General features: G+C 34.8%; 2 protein-coding genes across 2 annotated transcripts; both read left to right on the top strand.

The window, feature by feature from the left end:
* Positions 1-9411: 9411 nt before the first annotated feature.
* Positions 9412-11956, top strand: LOC111195835 (C-C motif chemokine 14). The gene is made up of 3 exons (XM_022684342.2): positions 9412-9648; positions 11105-11222; positions 11703-11956. Exons 1-3 carry the CDS (start codon positions 9579-9581, stop codon positions 11755-11757), a joined length of 243 nt encoding a protein of 80 aa, XP_022540063.2. The 5' UTR covers positions 9412-9578; the 3' UTR covers positions 11758-11956.
* A 3710-nt stretch (positions 11957-15666) lies between these two features.
* Positions 15667-18491, top strand: LOC111195834 (C-C motif chemokine 4 homolog). Its single transcript, XM_022684340.2, has 3 exons — positions 15667-15805; positions 17751-17868; positions 18038-18491. The coding sequence occupies exons 1-3, from the start codon at positions 15727-15729 to the stop codon at positions 18093-18095; spliced, it is 255 nt and encodes an 84-aa protein (XP_022540061.1). The 5' UTR covers positions 15667-15726; the 3' UTR covers positions 18096-18491.
* The last annotated feature ends 426 nt before the right edge of the window (positions 18492-18917 follow it).

The raw sequence follows: 18917 nt of genomic DNA, 5'->3' as shown, positions 1-18917 counted from the left end.
CTAGAGAATCGTTCATTTGAACCGACTCCTTTTACTGAATCGATGGGGCAGGTTGACATATAAGTCAAAGTGTTTTTTTTTATTATATTACTATTAAAGCCACTAAAAACAACAATTAAAATATATTTTTTATCTATTTTCTGTTTGTGTATGTAGTCAAAGTAAAAAATCCTGAAATATTCACTCAAACGTTTAATTGATTAACAGCAGCGAGTAGATTAATTGAATCAAAAGCTATTTTAAAATGAAAGCATGAGAAGAACTTAAGATGTTTAAGTATGTATATATAAGTTACAGCTCTGTACAGTTAAACCTCTGGAATATAATCAAGAGGATAATGAATGATCACAAGCCATCAAACCAAGATGAACTGCTTAAATATTTGCACCAGGAGTGGTAAAAGTTATAAAGTTAGCCAAAAGCAGCGTGTAAGACTGGTGGAGAAGAACATACCAAGATGCATTTTACTCAAACATATACCTATAAATAGGTACCTATAAACCTATAAATACCTATATTTTTTCCAGAACTATATATCAAGCAAAAATAAAACAAATATTATAATATACAGTAGCAGTCAATAGTTTGGACACACTTTCTTATTTAATGTTTTGTATTTTCCCCCTCTACGTTGTAAATGATTGCTAAAGTCATCCAGGCCACGAAGGAACATATAAGAAATCATATAGTAAACAGCCTGTGCAACAGTTTTGAATGCACTTGAGGATACTTTTAAAGTTCTTGAGTTTGTATTTGGATCGACTAACCTTCTTTAAATGATTTTTTCACTAATTAGTTCAGTAGTTCTTGCTATAATATGGATTAGAACATTACTCAAAAAGGGCCATTCATTGAATACCAACTCTACCTCTTCACAACTTTACAACTGATGCTCAACTGATTCAAGTAATTAACTCTTGACAAGGCACAGCTGTTAACTGAAAGCCATTCCAGGTGACTCTACCTCATTAAGCGTTTTTCCTTCACAGTTCGGATGACTTTAGTATCTTCTATCCATAAATAAATGAATAATGAAAAAAAATTGTAAATGACTGTATTTCTTTATATCCCAGAACAGCAAAACATGGCAATGTAAGTTCTTTCCAATTCTGGGAATTGTAAAACATATTTATTTGATTCAAATTGTGTTAAACTCTACAAAAATATCTACTATTATGCATTAGTAACATACACTTCTGTTTTTATTCCACATGATGTCAGTGTTTCTTTAGGTCGGTACTAAAAGTCTTCTATCACTGAAATTATCATCATGAACCAGTTCTCCACTCAAGCAGAATTCAGACTCATCTCTCCAACAACAATCATTCCCAAGATTACATAAAACCAAGGTTTCCTGGTAGAGCATCACCAGAGCATCACACTCCATCACGTCTCCATCTGGGTGTTTTCCTACCATAGTGCATCCTAGTGTCATCTCCTCTATGAGATAAGGGGGCAGTGGTGGCTCAGTGTTTAGAGCATTGGGTTATTTATTACAGGGCTGTGAGTTCAGTACCAGGGTCAGGAAGCTTCTGTAGGATCAGACCAAAAGGTCTAGCCTTTGACCCTCATGTACATCAATCCTCGACCATCCAGTGACACTGCCATTTCACCAGTTGTTCACTTTTGGTAGATACTGACCACTGTATACCAGGGATACCCCATAAGACATGTCTAAACTTTTAGAGATGTTCTCACACAGTTCTCTATTCCAAAAAAGTTTTATTCTTACGTTTGCCAATTTTCCCTGATTCAACACATCAACCTCAAAAATTGTCTTTTCACTTTATTAGGTAAAATAAAGTGGTAAATAATAAATATAATTTGTTACTTTATGTAAGTAGCTTTTTCTTGTATCTGTAGTTACTAAAATATTTCATTTGAGGGGATTTTTTATATCTACTACATTATGTAAAAGTCATTACCTTTGGCCCATGTGTGGCCCATATATATATATATATATATATATATATATATATATATATATATATATATATATATATATATATATATATATATATATATATGTGTGTGTGTGTGTGTGTGTGTATGTGTGTTTCAGCACAGCTGTTAACTGAAAGCCTTTTCAGGTGACTACCTCTAAAATTGAAAGAGAAAATGCCAAGATGTGAAAATCTGTAATTTAAGCAAGAGGTGCTACATTAAAGAATCTAAAATATAAGACACATTCTGTTTAACACTTTTTTGTTTACCAAATAATTCCATATGTTACAATTTATAGTTTGGATGACTTTAATATTAATCCACAATGCAAAAGAAATTGACTGGTACTGTATGTCTTTTTTGTTATTGTGTTTGTGCAATAGCATGTTAGAGAAGTACGCCACAGTTCTTTATGTGGTTAGAATAAAGGGCGTAAGCATCACAGCTTTTTATTCTTGCAAGCTAATCTGATCTTATTCTGCCCGCAAAAGCTTTCATACACATTTTTATTTCACATCATTTAGCCCAGGCTAAGTGAACCTTTGAACTATCAAAGTCTGACTTAGGAATAATTGTAAGCTTTTTTAAAGTTTGTGGATACCCCTGCTAATGAATGCATTCAGCTACTTTATAATGCATCCACTGCTGCCAGAGGTGTGCAAATGTACATAAACAGCTAGTCTGTGTCCCTGTAGAAATGTCCTGCCAAAAGATTAGTACTCTCTTATGCCCATATGCCAGGTGTGGGCCACAGCAGGGGTAGAGCTGTGGAGCAGTGGAGCTGAGTTTTACTGGAATGATAGTGGGTGCTCCATCTAATTCTTTCAGATATTGAGGCTCTTTGCCACTAAATGCAATTAAATCCTCAAATGAATGTTTCAAAATGTAATAGAAAGCATTCCCTGGACAGTAGGGACAGTTACTAAAACACAAATCAGGATTAATAATTTTATATTCCAGTAGTTTTGATTATCAGCGTATTAATAAAAGGGACAGAAAGGTAGATAGAGATATTGGATTATATGGCAGTGCTGTACATGATTATACATATTATATATCAATTATATAATAAAGCAATGATTATGATACTTATAATTACTGGAATGTAGCTTCATGTGTACTCATTATGATGATTCATACATTAATTTTTATTGTTGAATATTTTATATTTGTAATATTATTTAGAAATAATTTATTGTTAATATATTGTAAATATATTGTTACACTGTTAGATAAAGATGTTATTACATTATCCATACATGAGTTACTTTTACATTATAAACTTTTACTTAATTTTTGTTATTATAATGATTTGATTCTGTCCATCCAATACTTTTGTATGAGTTTGAGAGTTGGGCCGAGTAAACACGAGGTAACCGCATGGCATTCATCCACATGGTTGGGCACGTGCTTGTAAACACATGTATTGAAAGCTGTGCACCTCAGTCTAGCACAGTTTTGCACAGATATTTCCAGTTATAGCTGAATTCACACTTTTAATCCCAAAAAAACATCTTATTTACCTTTTAAAAAGCCATGTCGGATTACATGTTTAAATACCCTTTTTTAATGTGAAAAGCTACGATATGTAGCTTTGAATAAAAGTATACATTATTAAAACAGCTCTAAAACATATTATTTTAAAATCATATTCTTAAAAAAAGTTGTTATTTAACCACTTAAAAGCATTCAACTTAACCAGTCATCACTGCAGACGTGCAGCCAATGCCATGGCTGAAAAGTACAGAAAACCTCAACACAACAAACACTGAGATGATCAAAGATCTACGAAGCTGATAACGAGTATCAGTAAAACAGACAGGCTGTTTTCTAAGAAACAGAATGGGCCCTTTCTTACACCCCCCAACAGTCTATTTTCAAAATGTAATAGAAATCATTCCCTGGACAGTAGGGATAGTTACTAAAACACAAATCAGGATTGATTATTTTATGTCCCAATACCTTTGTTCATCAGCTTATTAATAAGAGACAATGGGGGACAGAAGGGAAGATAGAGATCCTGGATTATATAGCAGTGTTGTACATGATTATAAAATCAATTATATATGATTGTATAATGATTGTGATACTTATAATTATTGAAATGTAGCTTCATTTGTACTCATTATGAAGATTTATACATTATTTTTTATTGCTGTTTATTTAATTATTTATTTAATTATATTATTTAGAAATATTTTATGTAATAAAACCTTTATCTAACAGTGTAACAATATATTTATAATGATTTGCTTCTGTCCATCCAATACTTTTGGATGAGTTTGAGAGTTGGACCGAGTAAACACGAGGTAACCGCATGGCCTTCATCTGACATGCTTGTAAACACATGTGTTGAAAGCTGTGCACCTCAGTCCAGCACAGTTTTGCACAGATATTTCCAGTTTTAGCTGAATTCATGCTTTTAATCCCACAAAAAATCTCGTATTTACCTTTTAAAAAGCCATTTATATGTCGGATTAAAGGGCCGATTACTGTTGTTTTGCTGTTTTTTCTCTGCGCTGACTCAGTTCTGGATTGGTTGGGGGCGGGGCTGGTGACGTCGTGGGCCCTGCATTGTTTAATATCTCAATATATACAGCCGAAAAAAAGAACATTTGCAATGTAAAATTGTTCTAATGTAGTGCAGCTCTACTAGGCAGTAGAGACAGTTACTTCAATGAAGCAGGATACAAATCAGGTGTCTCAATACTTTTGTCTATATGGTGGATGTTTTGAACATTGCTCTGTGGTTAACATTAAAACTGTTTCCACAGTGCAGTTTCCTTTCACATGTGCCTGCAGAGTTACCTAGTCATCAGATCTGAGTGTATTTTTAAACCCTCACAGATCTAATCAGTCTACATGTACCACAGTGTCTGCCGTGCCGTGCCGCTGCTTGCCGTGCCGCTGGTCTAACAAGCCCACTTCCCTCGTTGCTCTGTGGGTGAGGGGACGATCACTTCTTCTACCAGAACATTCTGAATGTTCCATTAAAATAGAGCAAATGAACAGCGTGTGCTTATTGATATTTTTAATAATGCAGATTCTTAAATGTAGTTGAAAAATAATCTAATCTAATCTAATCTAATCTATTACATTAATAGCAGTGGGGGATGTTTCTGCAAAACAAATCATATTCATGTATGTAAATGTCATGTGAAATTAGAGAATTAGAATACCCCATGAAATGCTTTGTATTTTTTTCTACATTGTAGATTAATATTAAAGACATAAAAACAATTAAGGGACACATATAGAATTATATAGTAAACAAATAAAGTGTTTGTCCGCCCCTGATCTAAGCCTGATGAACTGAGATGGTGATTTGAGGTGATTTGAGATGAGCTGGAGCTTCACAGAGTGAAGGAAAAGCAGAAGCTTTTATTGTTTAGCACCTCCAGGAACTCCTTCAAGAAGCTGAGAAAACTATTCCAGGTGACTCTCCTTCATAAAGAGACTCTGATTAAAATATCAAGAGTGTTCAGATCTGTCCTCAAGATAAATGTGTTACTTAGAAGAATCTAAAGTATAACACATATTCTGGTTTGTTTAACGCTTTTTGTTTACTAAATAATTCCATGTGTTCCTGTATAGCTTTAATATAGTCTTCAATATTAAATTCAAAAAATCATTAAAAAAATCATAAAAAGAATTAAAACACATGCACATTACAATTTTATGTTGTTCATAATAAGTTTGTCCTGTATCACAGATACATTTTGGTTTTCTATCAAATAGTTTGAATCATGTAAAATTAATATTAATATCATTAATTGCTTTTAAAAGTGTGTTTTTAAAAATACAACACTATATAAGTTGTGATTTCACTGTTGTCAAAGGTTACTTTCTTAAAAAGGGTATTTAAGATTACAGGGTGGGCATTCTCTCAAAACATTCTTATATATGTTTAAATATCTTATATATTTTTTTATGTGTAAAGCTATGAAAATGAATAAAAGTATACATTATCAATTTAAAACATCCCTAAAACATATTATTTTAAAATCATATTCTTAAAAAAAGTTGTTATTTAACCACTTAAAAGCATTCAACTTAACCAGTCATCACTGCAGACGTGCAGCCAATGCCATGGCCGACAAGTACTGAAAACCTCAACACAACAAACACTGAGATGATCAAAGATCTACGAAGCTGATAACGAGTATCAGTATGACAGACAGGCTGTTTTCTAAGAAACAGAACGGGCCCTTTCTTACACCCCCCAACAGTCTTTTTTCATGCCTTCCTCCTCCGTTCTTGCTTATTCATGAGTGGAATTCAGACTGCATCACCTCTTTGGTGAATTCCTGCTGCTCCCACAGCGTGAATGAGCAGGTCAGTTACCTCTGCTGAGAAGCGTTGGTCATGTCCAGGTAGCTGCGCCATAGAAATAGCAATTCGGCTCTAAAAGGGAATACGCTGATTGTTTTTTTGCATGTTACACCAAAACAACACACTCAATATTAATTAACAGAATTAGTACGTGCCTTTTGTGTGTTGTATTTTTGACGCCTTGCTTATAGATTGCAGAAATAGGGCCTAGTGTAACTTCACATGTGTATGTGGGGGGTTCAGTACGCGTCATTTTACTGTGTTGACTTCCCACACAGAGTTCATTTGGATTAGTAATGAAGTTAAAGTCGAGTTGGTGACTCTGGGTTTTATTTTTACTGTTATTGAAGCTGATCATTTGTACTGTTTGAAGTGTTACTTAGAGTAGGTTTATTAAACAGTATGAATGAATCTTTTTGTAGACATCCTCTGCAAGAAAAAAAAATCCCCTGTTTTTTGAGCACTAGTTGGACCCTGTGTTGTGTACTGTTTTTCTTTTTTTTCCTTTTTTCTTTTCTACCTTCGAGCAGCCTGAGCTGGCAAAAAATAAGGTCAACAATATTGCTCACAGCTTAGAAATGAATGTACAGTTGAGTGTGCACTTGAAAATATTTAACCCCATCTGCAATTTAAGCTCATAAGCACAGTTGAGATAAAGCAATAAAACATAAACTGTTTAAATAGATCAGCATAACTAATATAACAAGATAGACCCGGGCAACATGATATTTTATCCCAATTACGAATAATGAATGATTAAATTAAAGGCAGACACTATAATATAATGGCAAATATGCATTTTTGTCTTTATTACAAGCTTCTCTGATTAAAGGTATAGCTGTGATTGAGAGAAAAACAAATGATCCATTACCTTATTTAAGTACAGATGTTGGTTTTATATAATTTACTGGAGTAATTATATTTTAGACGACTTTTTACTTCTACTCCTTACATTTTTACACAATTATCTAAACTTTCTACTCCTTTTATTTTAAAAATAGCCTTCTTCATTCCAGCTCCTCATCAAAAAAAAATCTCTCCATTTAGGGAGAGATTGTGGTTGGATTGTGGTTGGATGAGAAGCAAAAACATATATCATTTCATTACCTAGGGTGACCATATTTTCGTGCGGTGTGCGGTGTAGCGGTGTATGTGTGTGCTCTTACTGTGAGACTGCACTTGGGGGGGGGGGGGGGGGGGGGGTTTGGCTAGCGCCCGCTGCAGAGCGAAGGACAGTAACTGCAGAGCTTGTGTTCATCTCGGTGTCCAAAAGTCTCCAATAACACCACAAAAACTCGTTGTCGCATTTTTTAACAAAAAAAAAATTGGCAGCACTGACTGACAGTTACGCTGTCTACTGCTCTCACTGACGCGACTCAGGGATTATGTCACACGCAGCACCGTGCGCAGTGCCCTAGTGCCTGTAAATGTAATGGTCCAATGAAGGTAATTTAAAAACCAGGACATTTCCTCACTTTTTGAAAAAAAAAAACCGGGACGCCCAAGACAGGACGTGAAATACGGACATGTCCCAGGAAATAAGGACGTTAGGTCACCCTACATTACCCTGTTGGTTTATACTGTGATCCATCACACCTGCACACGTCATCCCCCCCACACACACACTCCAGCAAGAACATAGCAGATGTATGTAGTCTAGTATGAAGATGATCCGTGCAGAGACTCAAGAGAACTCGAGACAAACACATGTCCAACTAAGTTTCTTTAATATATTTTTACATTCTACTAAAATACATTCATTTTCAATGTGCATAAATGCAGCTGAAACATGGAACAGCCTAGTGCACCCCAAATTTAACAACATTAACATTTTAATAATATAACATTATGGTTATTAAAGCTTTTAGAAAAATCTGTTTTGGGGATGAGGGTAGTGCACTATTGGACTCTGTAGTGTGGCCTAAGTTTTTATCCTTAATTACTTTTTCCCCCTTATACTGCTTTTACTTAAGGGACTTATACTTATGCTTATACATTAAGTAGTTTTAAAACCAGTACTTTTACTTAAACAGTAAAAGCTTGAGTTGATACTTTAACTTTTATAGAAGTATTTTTAAACACTAGTATCTATACGTCTACCTACAGAGTAATAAGTGAGTACTTAATGAATACTTTTGACACCTTTGGCAGTACTACACTCTAAGAAATATAAGTACAGATTTGTACTTAAAAGAGTACAAAGCTTGTCGCTGGGGCTGTACCTTATATTGAGGCACAAAAAAGTACCTTTCAGTGAAAGTCCTTTTTTGTACCCATGGTTTTTGTGGCAGTAAAGATCATAAAGATTATAAACATTATCATCAACTAAATATGGCTCAAAAACTTGATGATACAAAATTGTCTGGCTTTCAAATAAAAAATGTGCAATTAAAATATATATAATTCATTAGTACAGTGATGCAGAATACTGAATGTACCCTTTGGCTGGTTAAATGGTACAAATTTGTACTTATTGCTGTTAGAAATGACTTTGTACTTCAGAGGGAACAAATCTGACCCCGTAAAGACCAATATTGTACCTTTGAGGGTACAATTATAAAGAGTGTACCTTCGAGTACAAAAAAGTACTCATATCGTACCTCTGTTTTTTAGAGTGTACTTACTTCAGCAGCCAACAGCAAACTCATGTCTGAGGTTTAAATAAAGGACATGCTTTCTTCTCTTTCTTGTTTTCTGTTAAGAGTATAGACAGGAATGTATTGCTTATGTGGTAACACAAAAATAAACACTCCACGACAAATAACTAAAGATACATTATTGCAGGATTCTACTACTAATGAATGTAGATTAATATTCATAATATGCTTTGGCACCTTTAGCAAAACCACTCACTTCAGCAAACCAAACAGCAAACTCATCTTAAGTTTAAATAAAGGACATGCTTTCTTCTCCTTCTTGTTTTCTATTAGTTGTGCAGACAGGGACATATTGATTATGTGGAAACACACAAAGACACACCCCAGGACAAATATTTAAAGATACATTTTAGCAGGAATCTTCTATTAATGGATGTACAGTAATATTTTTTTTTTATTCTCTTACTGTAAAGTAACAAGACAGGACATTCAGTAATTCACACCTTACTTACCAGATACAGTAGATGCGCTTATATTTTCACACTGCCCCACACTCTGGGAGGAAGAGGTGGTGAACACATGAGGCTTGGGTTGGGTACTGTGACAACCATCTTAAAATAAATGTTAGAGAAAAAAGTCATTTAAGTAAAGACAGAGAGCAGAAGAGAGAGAGAGACAGTCCAAGCTTCAGATTCCTCTGCAGAGATGAAGATGAGCAGTGTGTGGTGTTTGGCCCTGGGGCTTGTCCTGCTGACAGTGTCCTGTGGTGCAGAGCGTAAGTTTATAACTGTTTCTGTCTTTAAAAGCAGAGAGAGAGATAAAAAGACTGTTTAGAGCACAGGAACAATGACATCCATTAATTTATTAAATATCAGAATCAATATAATGTGCCAGTTGTTTAAATGTCATAAAATCACTGTTACAATACATTTTTAAAGATTTAATTTAAACAAACATAATTACATATATAAGAATGTTTAACCTAATTTTAAAGTATTTTAGTACAGTTTGTACAGTTTAGAACAGTTTTCATTGATGTACGGGGGTGGTTATTTTCCACAGTATAGCCTGATTAAGTTGATTGGGGTTAAATAGCACAGTTAAAATGTTTGAGAATAATTTAGGCATTTAAATTATTAATTTAGCTTTTTTCGTAAAAAAAAAAATCATATCAAATACCAATTCCCTGTAACTCTGACATCTTGGGATAAGAAATTAAACTTTAACATCAGTGACATCACAACCTTCTTACTAAATTCTATTTACAGGGGACTGAAGACACCGGCTACAAATAGAAATAATAATAATATTAAATTAATTAACATTTCTCATATTTTCTTAGCTGAGGTAAAGCTTAAGCTGTCAACTCTGTTGTGTTCGAATATTACAGAAAATGTGGCTTCGAAACAAAATAAGGTCACCAGGAACAATATAAAATATCTGTATATGTCAACCATGTTTTCAATAAATTCTAATCTTCGCTAAAATTTTCCACTCCATCACTTTCCACCCTTTTATGAAGCTGGCCATGCCAGGGTGGAGGCACGCATGACAGGAAATGAACAGTGATTAAAGGAAAATATTAGTGTTTTTGACAGAGCATTTTGGCCCGACAAATATATAATAAATATATAAATATTTCACATTATGTGGAATGTGCACAACATGGACACAAGTATTGGAAAAAACTCATTTCCTAAAATCAATAATAATAATCAGTAATAATAAATAATCCTGCCTTTGCTCTTCATTCTGACCAGGGAGAGGCTTTCCACTTGATTTTTTTTGAGCATTGCTTTTGGGGTTCTTGATTACATTTATGGACAAGAATATTAATGTAGTCAGGATGTTGGATGATCACCAGTCCACTTCACCTCCCACTCCCCATTTCATCCCAAAAATACTGGATAAAACACCATCAACCATCATTCCAGAGAACACAGTTCTAATGCTCCACAGCTCGATGCTGAGGGCTTTAAACCCCTCTAACCCAATGCAGAAATGAATAAGAGTCCTAATCTATTGGCAAAACGTTTCTACAGAGACTAGACAAGCTGTTTGTGTGTTCTTGGATATTTGTGTCAGTGTATTCACTAAAAGAGGTGTTCACAAACATTTGAACATATAGTGTACCATGTTTCCATGTTTTTGCTGTTGTAAACATAAAACAATTTAGTTTTTTTGCATACATTAAAATATAATCTAAAATATTTTGATTTCCTCTTCCTCAGCTCATGGCATTGGTCATCCTGATCAGTGCTGTTTCAAATACACCACTGTTAAAATTCCACCTAAGCAGATCGATAAAGTTGAGAAAACAAGCCTCCAGTGCCCAATGCCTGCTTTTGTGTGAGTATCTTGTTTACTCAATGGAACAGTGATGATTACGTATATATATATATATATATATATATATATATATATATATATATATATATATATATATATATATATATATATATATATATAAAATTATAGTCTGGAAGTGAGGTGTGTTCAGGTAAGATTCTGGCGTATTGCTATCTTGGCCTGGAAAACACAGGTGCACCACTGACTTAACACAGTTCGGAAAACCGTCAACAATCAGACATTCATTGCTATCTTTTCAACGCAGTTGCTCGCATCCCTGCTCATTACACATACAAGAACTCGCAGCAGTGCACAAACCCAACATTTACATCAGCAATAAACAGAATACACAATACAATAACATTACAATATCATTGCCCTATGTGTGTGTGTGCGTGTGTAGACAGGACCAGAACTATGTAAAATTAGGGCCAGTTCAAAGCCCCTATAGTGTCTAACTGTGCTATGTGTATTTTCCAGGGTTACAACAGCAGCTGGGAGAAAGTTCTGCGTGCAAGAATTCCCAAAGATCTAAAAAAGTCTGCTGATTATTTGTGTTACAGCTTTTATACAACCCAACAGCACAACTTTGTGTCTAACAAGCATTTCATCATGTTTAATTCAGCTTTTCTTTAATCAGTCAGTGTGTTGCTTTCTGTCAGTGCTAAAAGTAAGTTTTACACCTTTTAAAATTTGATGCTCATAACTTTTTTCAATACTTGAATAATAAAATTAATGACAAAAATGTGTGTGTGAATTGTGAATTATTTATATAGCGTTGAACAGTAACAAAATGTTTATCCCACCTGCGTCACTGACTCGATCACTCTCACAATCCACCTCTCATAGAGGAAAGCTTGCATATGATTATATTTGACCAAGATCGAAGCCCAGTGTACTCATTGTGTCTCTCCCAAGCAAGTTTGGTCCACCTTCACCCAAGAGGAAGAATCAGCCACAGGAGTCACACTGCTGCAGGGTTGCAGGGGTGGCAGGCTTTGTCCCTGTATGAATTATCATAGCCTTAGTCAAATTATCAAGGCTTATTCATATCCTCTACTCTAGTTCAAGTAGCCCTAGAACAGCCTTGTATTGCTACTAAGTTCACCAAATGTGGCTTCCATAGTGCACTCTAAGAAAAGTAAGTACAGATTTGTACTTAAAAGAGTACAAAGCTTGTCGCTGGGGATGTACCTTTTATTGAGGTACAAAAAAGTACCTTTCAGTGAAAGTCCTTTTTTGTACCCATGGTTTTTGTGCCAGTAAAGATTATAAAGATTATAAACATTATCATCAACTAAATATGGCTCAAAAACCTGATGATCGAAATTTGTCTGGCTTTGAAATAAAAAATGTGCAATTTAAATATATATTGTTTATTAGTACAGTGATACAGAATACTGAATGTACCCTTTGGCTGGTTAAATGGTACAAGTTTGTACTTATTGCTGTTAGGAATTACTTTGTACTTCAGAGGGAACAAATCTGACCCTGTAAAGACCAATATTTTATAATAATTATGAAGAGTGTACCTCTGAGTACAAAAAAGTGCTCATATCGTACCTCTGTTTTTTAGAGTGTGCATATAACCTAATTCAAATCAGGGAAGAAAAAAATATATATACTGAGGGGCATTATGAGGACTTGGTGATGCTGGTCTTGTTGCAAAGTGTGCCACTCATCTTCTAACCCTGCAGGCACATAACACTATAAGACAGTATCCTGTTGTACATTTTGGTCATCTGACATCATGACCAACATTAAACCTGAAATGAATGTCTATTGACATCGGTGGACAAATTGGAAAGCTTTCATAAAGTGAGGTAAGATAAAAGATAAGAAGCAGAGTAAAAGGCTTGTATAATGCTCTCACATTTTAGCTATGAGCATTCGCAAGAAAGAAGCTATAATAATCTGGCCAGTCCATGAAAGACTTTTCTAGATGTTACTAACTTTTACTAGAGACTTATTAGAAACTTCCGCTCTATGGCGGCACCCCTTACTGCTCTCCCTAAGAGAGGGGTCAAGAAACTTTAATGGACCCCACAGGTTGACCCCTTTTAGCAACATCAAAGAGAAATTCAGAAATTAAAACAGCCGGAGCCCTGAGAGAGCACAATTGGCCTTGCTCTCTCTGGGTGGGTATATGATCAGTCTTAAGGTGATATCAGTCAGTACAAGGCGTCTGTGAGCTGATGTATCAGAACCAAGTTGCTGCACTATTTTTCTCCGAGTGTGCTGTGATGCTACTCAGCAATGCTGCATCAGCAGCAGCTTAAAAAGAGGTGTTGGCTGACTTGGCTGACACATGTATCGGAGGAGGCCTTGTGTTGTGGCATCAATAGTGATGGGAAATATACACAGACATCCCAAGTTGCAAAAGTTGATTTAACCCCCCCCCCCCCCCCCCCCAAAAAAAAAAAAAATTGCACATAAACCAAAGGATAACAAAACTTTACTTTTATAGTAATTACTTTTCCTTTTTTTTTATTAAATTTAGAGTATTCAGAGGTGAAATTAGTTTTATCTTTTTTCTTTTTGGAAGGCCCTGCCTTTCCTTTTTTTTTTTGGAAAAAAATATTTATATTTGACAAAAATTGACAAATACAATATCACAAAAAATTGCACAACATCAAAAACATTTCATATCATGTTACAATAATTATTAATATTGCCTCCGCCATGATCTGCTTTCTCTCAACAAATCCCGTACGGGAGGGGGGAAAAACACTGCCCGCCCACACTAAAAACTGATTGGCTGTCTCACAGACTCTTTGCAGAGAACAGGCCAATCAGATCCCTCTCTGTTTTCTCTCTCTCCTTCCCACACGCGATTAGAGAATAAAAGTCTGTGGCCTGTGTGCACGTTTGGGGCACTCGTTCTGAATTCCGGGAGATTATATGTGACTCGCAGGCATCAGGGAGCCGCTACCGAAATGCGGGAGACTCCCGCAGCTTCAGGGAGACTTGGTTTGTCTGTATACAGCTGACTAGCAGCAACAATTTGCCTAGCTAAACTGAGCAAAAGTAATATGCGGCATTATATATTAAAAAGACACATTGTTATGGTTTTCTGCATAAATTTGTCATAAAATGTGATTTAACCTTCATCCAAGTCAAGCATTGACCAATATAATTTACCTAAATAATAACACAAAAAAATATGATCTTACAAATTGTGGAGTGTTAGTGTGGTTTTTTCAGACGTGCAGCAATGTTCTTTTTACTTAGAAGTGCTTTTCTTTGTGGTGTCCTGCCATATACACTCTGCTTGTTCAAGGTTTTATGAACTGTAGACACATTAACACAGACACTAGCCTTCACCAGTGATGCCTTCAGGTTCTTGTCTGTCACTCGGGGTTGTTTCTTTAACTCAGTGACTGGGCCCCCATTTCTTGGCAGCGAAGCCACAATCCCAAATGTCTCCATTTGTAGATTATTTGCTTTACAATGGACTGGTTAATTTCTTAAGTCTTTGAAATCACTTTGTTACCTATTCCAGCTTTGTGTAAATCAACAATTATTGATCACTGATCTTCTGAAAGCTCTTTTTGTTATTATTTTAGGCACATTATTTTTGTCAATACCCTTGACTTGAATAAGAAAAAAATGGTGATCCCCTGAAAGCTCTTTTTGGAGCAGCATGCCTTACACACATACACATATCCTTCTTGAGAGGACTATACTCAAAACACATTTGAGTGGTTTTTAATCAGCCCTGGTTGGTTCTAGATTGATTTGCTTGGGGGCAGTAAAACATAATGGGGGGCATGTTGATATATTTGTCTCTATATTTGTCCAGACCCTTGACTAGATAAAGGTTGGATCACATTTTTGACATTTTAATGCAGAAATGCATAAAATTCCAAAAGGTTCACATACTTCTTTTTCTTGCCACTGTGTATCATCATTACATTCACACACAAAGTTTCATTTAATTCAATACAACTCATTCTTGTTAGAGTTTGTATATTTGGTGGAATTAATGAAGCCTCCATATATTTCAGGCACTGAAATATTCGCAAATGTCAGCATCTAACACTAGCAGAGGCAGCTGGGAGTACTTACTGTTTGATGTATTGATGGTATTGACAAGATTTACCAATAGACCACGATGAGATACAAAGTTGAGATTTCAAAGCCTGACTTCCTACCATTGGGTATTTTTAAGTTTTTTTGTCCATATTTGTATGTAACTAAGCAGTTTATGTTTTAGTTACTGAGTGTAAATAACAATAATTTTACCATTCACTGAACATTAAATATACTGCAACCAATTAGGCCTTCAGTAACGATCTCGTAACTCAAGCACTGAGCTTATCAGGTACATCAGATCTGATATCAAGCATCATCTTCAGCTACGGCTCTGCTCTGAGAGGATGATGGGTTTTGGTGACATGTTTTACATAACTGATAAGAAATACAGTGATTATAAAAAGAGAGAGAGAGAGACAGCAAATCAAACTTGCTCCAGAACTTAAAGAGCGACAGCCAAAGCTTCAGAATGTCTGCGGAGAAGATGCGCTGGATGGGTTTGACCCTGGGGCTGGTCCTGCTGATTGCAGTCTCCTCAGATGCAGCACGTAAGTGTTACAACCTGATAACACATTTTATCATTTTGACAGATAGCCAGAGGTGGAAAACATGTAAATACATTGTTACTGTAATGTAGGATTACTCTGTTAGTACTGTTAATGATGACGAACACCTGAACTCTTAATTAATAATAGTTTCAAATGTATAACTAGAATCAGAACTGTCTTCACAACAATTTACAAAACTATGCTTGTGATAATTCCAGTGGTGTACACTGTTTGAATTTATTTGGGTTTATATAGCCTAAAAACTCTATTTTAATGATGTTATGGCTGCTATTTTTACCAGATCACAAGTGTTTTAGCTTTAAAAAATAATTTAAAATCGTAATATATTATGGACAGTTTTAATACTACAGGTATATTTCAAACTTTGACACAGGACCCATTATGTTACTTACACACTTAAAGGTGCTAAAAAAGTATTTGGTTAAAAAATCTATAAAAATATTTGTAAAAAGGGGCAAATTCAAACTCTTGAAACATCTGGGACCTAAAGCCTAAATCTACAGGCCAATGTTTGCCTCAAAGAATGATATTTTTATTTACAGCTAAATTAACTATTTTAGCCAACTAGTATACAAAATACAATACATTACTAAATGAACTATTTTAGAATAGAACAACAATAGCATACCTAAACAAATCTGAACATCTTATATGGCTCATTCTGAAGAGCAAAAATAAAAATAAAAAAAATAGTGGAGATTACATCATATTTTATATCTAACTTTTCTCCAATTGTCTATCATTCACCAAACCCTTACTCAGCAAATATTCAGGATGACTAATTTTAGTTTCTGACCCCTAAAAACAAACTAGTCTTAGATTTTCAGGTAATGATAAAGTTAGTAGCATTAAAAAAAGTACTGCATCTGACATTTAGTCAGTTCTGCACAGTTATCTGTGTTTAATATTAGATTGCAGTAAAATGTTTACCTGAATAATCAGCTACAGATGTTCTCAAATTCTCTGTTTCTGAGTTTCTGATTGGTTCTGCCTTGGTTCCTACAACTTTTTCACCCAAATAAAAGTTCTTTTATTGCCACTAGTACTGTGCTGTCCACTTTATGACAATATCTTTTTCACAAAACCCCATAGAAATGTTAACATCTTTATTATGTCTATCTATAATAAATCTATTGTTCTTTACCTTAGTATTTCATTTTAACATTCTCTATATTATCTTTATTTAGGCCAAATTTCTTTACTTGTCTCAGTAACTTGGATTGTACAGAGTAACAGCATGTTTCACTGTGTACAGTAACTGTGACAATAAACTCTTCAATCTTTAATCTAAGGATGACAATTACTACTTTTAAAATGAAAAGTGTTTAGAAAAATGAATAATTGATTAATTATAATGATTTAAAAATGATTTACATTTGGCAGATGCTTTTGTCCAACGTGACTTAAAAAAATGATATAATATTAATGATATACACAGAGTAATAGAAGTCCAAGGTAAAAACGTTTTTAGACAGAGCTAATAATTGGATAGAGTAGAAAAAGAGGGGAAGAAGGAAATGAGGTTAGAAATAGTTAGTCTGTTAGAGGTGTTAGGAGAGTAAGTGCTCTTTGAAAAGCTCTGTCTTCAGGAGTTTATTAATGATAGTGAGAGATTCTCCTGATCTGGTAGTAGAAGGTAGTTAGTTAGAGGTGTTAGGAGAGTAAGTGCTCTTTGAAGAGCTCTGTCTTCAGGAGTTTATTAAAGATAGTGAGAGATTCTCCTGATCTGGTAGTGGAAGGTAGTTAGTTAGAGGTGTTAGGAGAGTATGGGCTCTTTATAGAGCTCTGTCTTCAGAAGTTTCTTAAAGATGGACGCTCTTGATCTGGTAGTGAAAGTAGTGGATTGTTGTACAGAGGTGCAATTTAATTATTATTTTTCTTATAATGGAGGTCTAAATTTTTTCTTTTTTTTCTTCTTCTTCAGCTTTAGCTATACAACAGCCTGAGGAGTGCTGCTTCACCTTTGTCAGTTTTACAATCCCCAAACATGCCGTCGAAGAAATAAAAAGACTTTCGGTCCACTGCCCCAAACCAGGCTACATGTGAGTATCCTCCTTTAGAGAATATATACAGTAGCTATGTGACTGATTCTTTTATTAAATATATTAATACATTTGTTTGTATATTAAATCTGTTTTGCTGCTGATTATCAGGAGATGGGACTCCTGACTGAAAGAAAAGTGAGATAACTTTAATAACTGTGTCTTTCAGAGTTACAACTCCTAAAGGCAGGATGTGTCAGAAGACTCTCGACATCTCTAAAGACTGAAAAACTCAGCTTCAGCACGAGACGGATGCAGCACACTCTACATAATACTTTACTCATCGCGTACTTTCAGTATAATCAGAGCTTAATTACTGTCCTGTAATAAGATCAAACAGTGCATGACTTAAAATAACTGCAAATAAACGACTGATACGTCACAGTACTATATGGATATTATATAAGAGAGAGCTTTTATCATCAGCACATGTACCAGTGTTAAATAAACACTGTAATTGATGCTGTATACAGTGTGTATTCACTGTGGTAAAGAAGTCATTGTCACGTTTATGAACTCTGCTGAAGATGCTTTTGCTTTGTGCTTTAGTACATCATCATTTCAATGTACTGCTCTAGATTTAAATAAAACAATGCATGAATTAAAAAGCATGTCTGAGTAAATGGCTGATATTTTCTGAGTATTAGAGGAATTATACATTTTGTATTTAATTAAGATTGTGTGATTTCTGATGAAACACTTGTGAATGTTTTGTGTAGTGGCTGATCATGGCCAACAAGCACATGAATAACATCAACAGTGTATAAAGAGAAGAAGACAAGGATGCCACACACTGTTGTGTTTAGTAGAACCATCTCATCTTTAGACATAATGATTCACAGTTGAGAGTAGACAGATAAAAAAGAAAATTTGTGTAAAATCCTAAATACATCGTTAATCTTTAAAACATGCATAAACGTATCCATAATATATGTGGGCTTAACTCTATAACAACTTAAATTGTTCAGGTAAGGCTTTCCACAAAATTTAGGAGTGTGTTTATGGGAATTATTTCAGAAGGTTCACACTACAAAACTTTTTGAGACAGT

This window comes from Astyanax mexicanus, chromosome 10, assembly GCF_023375975.1.
Source record: "Astyanax mexicanus isolate ESR-SI-001 chromosome 10, AstMex3_surface, whole genome shotgun sequence".
Taxonomy (NCBI): domain Eukaryota; kingdom Metazoa; phylum Chordata; class Actinopteri; order Characiformes; family Acestrorhamphidae; genus Astyanax; species Astyanax mexicanus.
The sequence above is the reverse complement of the archived record's forward strand: the minus strand, read 5'-3'. Positions and strand labels throughout refer to the sequence as shown.

What these genes read in the sequence shown, in the direction of transcription:
- LOC111195835 (XM_022684342.2), top strand. Translation starts at nt 9,579, where the DNA reads ATGAAGATGAGCAGTGTGTGGTGTTTGGCCCTGGGGCTTGTCCTGCTG. An exon ending in AGTGTCCTGTGGTGCAGAGC is followed by an intron (nt 9,649 to 11,104) that starts GTAAGTTTATAA and finishes CCTCTTCCTCAG; the next exon opens with CTCATGGCATTGGTCATCCT. An exon ending in TGCCCAATGCCTGCTTTTGT is followed by an intron (nt 11,223 to 11,702) that starts GTGAGTATCTTG and finishes TGTATTTTCCAG; the next exon opens with GGTTACAACAGCAGCTGGGA.
- LOC111195834 (XM_022684340.2), top strand. Translation starts at nt 15,727, where the DNA reads ATGTCTGCGGAGAAGATGCGCTGGATGGGTTTGACCCTGGGGCTGGTC. An exon ending in AGTCTCCTCAGATGCAGCAC is followed by an intron (nt 15,806 to 17,750) that starts GTAAGTGTTACA and finishes CTTCTTCTTCAG; the next exon opens with CTTTAGCTATACAACAGCCT. An exon ending in TGCCCCAAACCAGGCTACAT is followed by an intron (nt 17,869 to 18,037) that starts GTGAGTATCCTC and finishes TGTGTCTTTCAG; the next exon opens with AGTTACAACTCCTAAAGGCA.